This window comes from Elephantulus edwardii, unplaced genomic scaffold (genome assembly GCF_000299155.1).
Source record: "Elephantulus edwardii isolate Elephantulus edwardi_28Jun2011 unplaced genomic scaffold, EleEdw1.0 scaffold00032, whole genome shotgun sequence".
Lineage (NCBI taxonomy): Eukaryota > Metazoa > Chordata > Mammalia > Macroscelidea > Macroscelididae > Elephantulus > Elephantulus edwardii.
The window spans coordinates 1,505,898-1,514,332 of NW_006399782.1; the positions used below are offsets into that span (position 1 = coordinate 1,505,898).

The 8,435-nt window shown below is 35.6% G+C and overlaps 1 protein-coding gene across 1 annotated transcript in view; it reads right to left on the reverse strand.

Moving 5' to 3' along the window:
• Positions 1–3,043: 3,043 nt before the first annotated feature.
• LOC102868610 (serine/threonine-protein kinase PAK 2-like) overlaps positions 3,044–8,435 on the reverse strand; it is a 50,063-nt gene continuing 44,671 nt past the window's right edge. Inside the window, exons 12-14 of the mRNA XM_006884190.1 lie at positions 6,569–6,765; positions 4,199–4,336; positions 3,044–3,475 (exon numbers count right to left, since the gene is read on the reverse strand). Of these exons, the coding sequence (XP_006884252.1) occupies positions 3,389–3,475; positions 4,199–4,336; positions 6,569–6,765 (422 nt within the window). The 3' untranslated portion in view covers positions 3,044–3,388. The remainder of the gene's footprint in view (positions 3,476–4,198; positions 4,337–6,568; positions 6,766–8,435) is intronic.

Sequence of the window (8,435 nt, forward strand, 5' to 3'; positions counted from 1 at the left end):
AAAAAAGACAAACCACTTTCACAAAATTCCATTCCTATCTACCAAAATAAAGGAGTGGGGGATAGGCCAATGCTAGACTCTTCTTTGTAACTCCTACAACTATCACAGTATCTCTGCCTGTTCAATGAATGTGTCAAGGAAAAAAAAATGTGTGTGTATGTACGTATTTTTCCTTCCCTCCATATACTGTAAAAACTGCTTAAATACTTATTGTGGGAGCAGTGGAGACAAGGAAGACAATCTGTCTTTTTATATTACTATGGCATTCTTCTGCTAAAAATATGAAATCAGATTTTAGCTATCATCTAACATGAATTTGCAACATTCCAACCTGAATACAGTATTTTAAAATTTTAGATTAAAAAACTGATGCAAATTCTATAAGCACTCTTTTTTCTAACTGTTGCTTAGTGCCTAATCTGACTCAAGATCTTTCTGACTAAAATACAGAATATACAAACATATATTTAAATGAGCCCTAAAAAGATACTCATAAGCAGTTTTAAGTTGCTTGTTAAAAGGCACAGGTTCATTTATGACTGTTATTAGATAAATTTTAAGCAGCTTAATATTTTTATGTTAAAAGAAAAAAATAATTCCTACTGTGTGCCAGGCATTCAACACATGAAGACAGAGTATGACAGTATTTGTTTCTTATTCGAACACAATTACTCATTTACTATTCATGGAGGGATAAAATAACATTTTCATAGTTTCCCAGTTTTAGCTGTCTTAAAGGCAGCAAAAGGAACAAGAGGAGCGGGTGACTTTAAGACTGCCAGAGAATTTGAAATATAATAAATACTACATAATGTTATCCTAAGAACAGAAGACTAAATTTTAGAATTAAATGAGAATTGTCATTCTAAAGTGATGACATAAAAGGTGAATTCAAAGGCAATTATTAAAAAATTAATCTTGATTCAGATGTAACTGTTATTTCATTAAGATCTGAACATTTTAATTTAAAATAAACTAATAAATCACAATTCCATATTGCTTTTAAGATTATTTTGTTTTAAAAGAACACATTTCAAATTAACCAAAGCCTATTTCAACTACAGGTTAGTTTATCCAGGGAAGTAAAGAATAAACCACAGTATAGCTCTCTTAACCTAGGAGTCAGGTTTAATGACAAAGTCCGTTGCCAGCAATGGACGTGCAGGTAACCATCAAAAGCTGTAAATACAAATTCCAAACTGCAAAGCCCTTTGATGAGTTACAGGCATAGAAATGGGTAATTGGCACTGTACTGAATGAATACGGTCTTATAATCTGTACTTGGGAGTGCCTTCTTGGGTGTTGATGATGGCTGATCAGAGTCTTACTGTCTAGAGAGTGGTTCTACTTCACCAGGATCATCTTCTTCTTCATCATCATCCATCCAGACAACTTTATACAAAGAATGTGCAAATCTGGAACCCAAGAGGCACTGGAGCTTCCCATCAGAAATAAACCAACTTGTTCCACAAAGTAATTTAGAAATAGCTATAGAACGCCAATAATATCCAGAGGAAAACAGAGATCAAGAACCATTTGAAAATAGAGACCCTAAGTGCTCCAGATTATACTGCACTGTTTTACTAAATTTTGTGAAAAACTTCCTAAAATAACCATTTCTATCCTTATACATATTATCTTAATACATATTACATGGGACTAAGAGGACAGAAAGCCCTGCTAGCTCCCTTAACACACCCTAAATTATCAAATTTTTCTTCACGCATGATTTGTACTACTGCAGGCTGGCTAGGAAGGGTGAAGTGCACTGAGAAGGGATGGTAGAAACAAAGTGCCAGGCTGTTTTGTATTTTTTTTTTTCTTATTTTCTTTTTTTTTTTTTCTTGACTGGCGTATCAGAAGGGAGAATCCCTCTTCGAACACAAAAAAATGACAAGAGGAAAGATGAGAGGACAGGAGAGAAGAGTTCACACTAATAATTGATGCTACAGGTCACAGACCATTTTATTCCTCTAAACTTAAAATAGTATTCACTATCATCAAGCATATTCTATTTTATCTTCTTTTGTCCATTTTTAAAAACTGGAATATTATCTATTCATTTGAAAAAGAAAATGTAAAATAATGCAGCATCTAAAGTGATCCCATGGATTTATCAAGAGAAGGAGCTTGTTACTTAAATTCTTTTAGCCACTAAGATGCTGATGAGTTGGGAACTACCGAACCTGTGATTAATCTCTATACTGCGTCTCTAGGTAACAAATCCTCCTCTTTCTTGTTTCCTTACTTTTTATGAATACAGTCTAAGTACTTTTTGGTTCATCAAGGTTTCAAGTCTCCACTCTCTCTCTGCTATCCTCAAATATTTTTCTCCTCTAAGGAGGGGAAAGGAAAGGACAGATTTACTTTTAAATTCTGGAAATTCAATGGTTAATTTATTATTTGCCACTAAGGGTTAATAAAAAAACAATCTAAACTTAAAATTACAACATATACAGAAACTTATTTTTAGAAATGAAAGGGGGAGGGAGAGAAGGTACTGGCACCCACCAAAGTCATAAAAAGCCCAAGGTGGAACAAGAACAAAGCACTTTGGTTCCTGACGCCGAGTATGAAGAGGAAGTAGGCAGTAAGAAAAAAGTGAGGACGAAGAGTGAATGGGATTCTTTTTCAGATTCGATTTAGTTATAAATATAGATTATTAGTCTTCTCTCTATACATGTAACAAAAGCCAAACAACTGACTATCATGAAATTTCTAAAACGGACTTTTTCACATTTGTTAAAAAAAGGTAAAAATCACATACTCTTCCCTTCCTTCAGTTCAAGTTCTGTGCTGAAATAGAACATTATAGCCGGTCCTACCTTGTATATAAAGTTAATCCCTATCTAAGCCAATATAAGGAGCTACAAAATTTCTATCACACTTGCCTTGAATTTAGGCATGAGAAAAACTTCTCGATGCAACTCCAAAGGAGCAAGTCATGGAAAACAAAAACTGTGAAGAAGAGAGGAAATACAACTGGCAGATGAAACAAATACTCGGAAACTCGAATGTGCCATTCAAGTACTGAACACACCCCAAAGGGGACAATGGGTGGGGCTAGTACAACAAAGTCAGCAAAATAAAAATACAAATCTCAAGCATGATAAATGGCCCTGAAGGGCTGGCTGTGTGCCAAAAGATATAAGGCTAGTGATTCAGTCCACAATTCCTTTTGGACCCTAAAGAAGGGGTTCTTTTCAGTCATAATTTTTTTTTCCCCCTTCCAATCTTCTCTTGGGCTTCTTCTCAGGGAGTAGTTTGCTTTCTTCTATGTTGTACAGACCATTTCTTTCAAACCCCCATTAAAAGCGTAATATTTTCCATATATTAAAAGACTTCTTTTAGAAAATGGGAAAAAGATTACAAGGCCACAGCAGTGATGTTAACGGTTGCTCTTCATTGCTTCTTTAGCTGCCATAATCAGTGGTGTCAAGCTAGACAAGGGCTTGGCAAGTTTCAAGAAGGGATGCTGCCAGGAAGAAGAATGAGCAACTGTCATCAACTTAGAAACACATAGTATTTTCTTTCAATTAAGACCAAAAGAAGACTTTTGGGTAGTAATTGAATAAACTACAGATTATTCTAAATGCAAAAAAGTCCAACATATATCACTTTTTAAAAATTACACTAGTTTATTTATAAAATTCGAAAACATTGTTTTTCACACCAGATTTTTCCAATTTTCCCCACCCATCAAAAAAATTGTACAATCCCATGCAGCATATATCACTTTTAATGTTGAAAATGCAATTTTAAAAAATTTCCTAAAATTTATAAAATATTCGTTTTGACTTTCTGACATCTGCTAGCAGTGGACAGGTCTAATAATTTATTTGAAAAGACAGGGTAATAATAGGCACAGATCAACAGTAAGTTATAGAAAACATAATGAATGACTGTATGAAACACAACATACGTGAATTACTACATACCAGTAATTCGACTGCAAACCATTAAAAATTATTACCAAAAAAAGAACTGGTAAGACATAGAAGTCATTATTATAATGTTATTATTTGGAGTCAAATTAATAGGCATTTTATTTTCTAGTGGGTAAGTATTAAAAATTCAGTAGCTGTCACATTGATGGGATCAATAGTTAAATATAATCAGTCAACCCTACGTAAGTTTTTTGATTGTTATTCAAAAAGGTTAGTTTTTTCCCCCAAAATGGCATTATTTCCAAACTCACCTGTAACAAGTCTTTGGCTGAACCCCTTTTCTCCACATCCATTTCCAAACATCGATTTAAGAAATCCCGAAATATTGGGGAAAGTTTTTCTGGATTCTGAAGTTCTGGGGTTCCATTAGTTGCTATCAGGTACAAGGCCTAAAAATAAAGCATCATTGTCATTCTTATGTTAGAACATTTAATTGATCCTTTACTTCTTTAAAGACAAGGACTATACTAAAGTATTAAAGTGAGGTCATTATTGTTTCTATCCACTTACATTTGGTATTTTTCCTCTAATGTTTAGATTTACATCTACACAAGTTCTTTTCAAGAAGAGAATTAGTGTTCTTTTTTAGGGAGAGGTTTTAAATGCAATACATACTGATTCAAAATACATACATAAAACCAAAATGATACTGAATAAAACACCAAGGCATTGTCACTGAGTCAGAATTGACTCACAGCCGATGGGTTTTCAGAGGTTGGAAGGTTACCGATATTTCTAATGTGGATCTGCTGGGGATTCCAATTGCCTGCCTTTGGGTTGGCAGTGCAGGACCTTACTCACTAGGCCATCAGAGTTCTCTTAAATAAGGCATAAGGAAAAATTACCATAACTTAACTATCAACTTATACATAGTGTAATATTATCTTTCTTTTCTCATTACTTTATTCAAGTCACAGATGAACATTTCAAAACAATAAGATTTATTCAGCTGGGAGATTTGAACCATGTGCTTTTGGGGTGGCAGTGCAGCTCCTTATCACTAAGCCACCAGAGGTCCTCTAATAACTGATTACATCTACATAATTATTTTAGTATCTTCTTTGAATGCTTTGTAATTTCATCCAAATTTCACTGTATTTTTTTCTGAATCTGATTTCAATTCTGAGAAGTGGAATTATTATTATCCAATTAACAGACTACCTTTTTAGAGGGAGTCTGGATGACCTAGGAGCAAGGAGTTGGCTGTCAACGTCAAAGGCAGGTGGTTCGAATCTACCAGCTACTCCTATGGAACAAAGATGGGAAATACCCTTCTGCACTAATTACAGCCTCTGAAAAGCCACTGGAGGTTCAGCTATGAGTCCGTTCCAACTTGATAGCAGTGAGTTTTATTGAGCAAATAGGTGAGTATTGGTATCTTATTGTGGTTTCAACTTGCAACTCCTTAATGACATGTTGTTGAATATCTTTTCATACACTTTCTTTGTCCTCTATGTATTTTATTTGATAAATGCTCAGATCTTTTGTCGTCTTTTAAATTGACTGTGTCTTTGAGATCTTAAAGGTTCCTGGTAAGTCCATCATCAGGTATGTTTTTGCATGTATACATACATACAGGCAGAATGTATCTGTTGGCCTTTCATTCTTTTAAATGTGTCTTTTGAAAAATAAAGTGGTCTTTTGCAAAGTGGGTTTGAATTTTAGTAAAGCCAAGCTTATCTATTTGACTTTATTAAAGAAGAGATCTGCCCCCCAGGGTTTCAAAGGCAGAAACTTTCACAGATACTGACTACCACCTTTTTCTCCCAAGGAGCAGCTAGGAATTCAAACTGCTGGCCTTGGGTTAATAACCACAGTGCTACCACACACCTTCACCACACACTTTCCTTACAACTCACCCGTGCTGTCGCATGCAGCCATCAGTTCTACTCCACTTTCTTACTTTTTCTACTCCAAGTGGAGCAATCCTTGATCCTACAGGATCTTAAATCCCACTACTCTTTCCAGTGGCCCTGATTCCTTTCACATAATCAATTCTTTGGCATCTGTATCCCAGCTTATGCCGAACTTATTGGGGGATGTGGGGGTGATTTTAAGTGCACCAAGTCTATACTCAAATACAGTACTGTTGTTTTTTAATAATAGCATTATTGACAAATGTTAATAAACCAAAACAATCACTTTTCCAAAGTGTATAATTTAGTGGTTTTTAGGATATTCACAGGAACGTGTAACCATGAACCACGTATGACCACTATCTAACTCAAGAATATTTTCACCCTAACAAAATGAAAAACCCTGTGCTTTCTGATGTCATTTCACATTCCCCTCCCTATATCCCACTGCATCTCTTCCCTCCCCATGTCCCACTGAATCTCCACTGAGGCCTGACAATCATGAATCTACTTTCTGTCTACAGACTTGCCTGTTTGGAGTTCTTACAAATGGAATTATACAACATGTGAGCTTCTGTGTCTGGGCTCCCTTCACTTACATGTTTTCACGGTTCATAGCTGGTATCAGTATTTCATTCCTTTTTGTAGACAAATAATATACCTGGCCAGTGACTAGCATAAGCAAGTTCTAATAAACTTTTTAAAAGAAAGTATTTTCCACAAAAAAAGGAATTTTCCTTAAAATAAAATAAATATTAGACTTACCCGCAAGGGGTTTTCATTGAGGTACGGAGGTTCTCCTTCAACCATCTCAATAGCCATAATGCCTAGAGACCAAATGTCCACTTTTGGGCCATAAGCTTTTCGCGTGACCACCTCTGGTGCCATCCAGTAGGGTGTTCCAACCATGGTACTTCGTTTGCTCTGCTCAGGGGTGATCTGGGCACAGAAACCAAAGTCAGCTATAAAACAAAAGAAATGGTCTAGAGTTAATGGTTTCTTTGGATTGCTTTAATAAGAATTCAATTTAAATGATATACTTTTTTTTTAAAAACTATTGAGCCTCTTGCTATGTATGTTATTGACAAAATAAGTCAGACTAAACGGAATCAACAAAAATTAGGAAATGAAAACCACTTGTGAATATAGAGAGAAACACTTAGCAGTATTAAGAATACTTAAGTAAAAAAAAATACTTAAGTATTCCACTTAGCAGTCATCCTAGAAAAATGCTGCACTGAACTGCCATCGTTCTGAAGTCCTCACCAGTACTGATCTACTGATCTCATCACTGAGGGGTGGAGGTCTTGTTTAGTATCCAACGTAAAGTGAGTACAAAAGTGAAGACAGTGTAGGCCCTTTTCCTTTTCCCCACTGTTAAAGCCCTTCTTCTATCACATTTGTAACCATTGTTAAAGTTTATACTGCTAAGGTTTAGAACTTCTTTTATGTACTTAATTAGGCACATACACAAAAATCCATGAACTGCTTGGTTTGTGTTGCCTAAGTAAGGTATTTTGTAAACTATTCTTTTCAAAATGAATGCATTTTTGGAGCTCTTTCCATATTAGAATATTTATCTAATACATTTTTATAACCAGAAATTATTACAGATAGAAAAACCACCATTTCTTTAACTACTCCCTGACTGTTTGACATGTAGGGTATTTTCAATTTTTCCTTTATTTTAAACAATACTGCATTTATTGCTATGTATTTCTTTGTATAGCAATCCTATAAAAAACTGAGTCCAAAAAGAGGAACTTGATCAAATAAGAACAGCTGTTGTTAAGTGCCTCTGAGTCGAGTATCACTCATAGCAACCCTATGAACAAAAGATCTGACTTTGTTCTGTCCTATGCCATCTTCACACTTCCTGACATACTAAAGCCCACTGGAGCACTGTGTCAATCCACCTGGTTAAGAGTTTTCCTCTCCTTCACCAACCCTTCACATTCCTTAGCACCATGTCCTTCTCCAAGGAATAGCCCCACCTAGCAACATGTCCAAAGTGTATGAGGTGAAGCCTCATCACTCTTGCCTCCAAAGAGCACTCATTCCAGCTGCAACCTATCAAAGATATAATTATAATAGTATTAATGTAAAATAGAGAGCTCTGGTGGCTTAATGATACGGAGTTGGATTGCCAACCCAAAGGCACATACATGGCTCAAATCCACCAACTATTCCAAGGGAGAAAGATGGACAATCTCCTCTCAAGTAATTAAATGCCTCTGAAAACCCACTGAAGGGTCAGTTATGAATCATTATGATTCCATAAACACGTAACAACTAGGTAAAACAAGTCATATACTGTTCAAGTGCCTTACAATAATGAACTTCTTTAAGCCTAAAAACCCTATGAAATGAGTACATTTGTTGTAATTCCCATTTTACAAAAGAATTAAGGTTGCATAGTGGAGTGTATTTGGGGCACTGGGAGGGGTACAGGCGGACTGTATACCAAAGAAGGAATTTTTCTGTTGCTTTTCAAAGAGAGAAGCGAACTGGGGAACTGGTGGGGGGGGAGGGGGAGGGCTGGGCAGAAAGAAATGTGCAACAATAAATGACTGGAAATCCAAAATCCCTGTAAATGTTCATTAAAATTAATAAAATATGCCAGAGGTACACG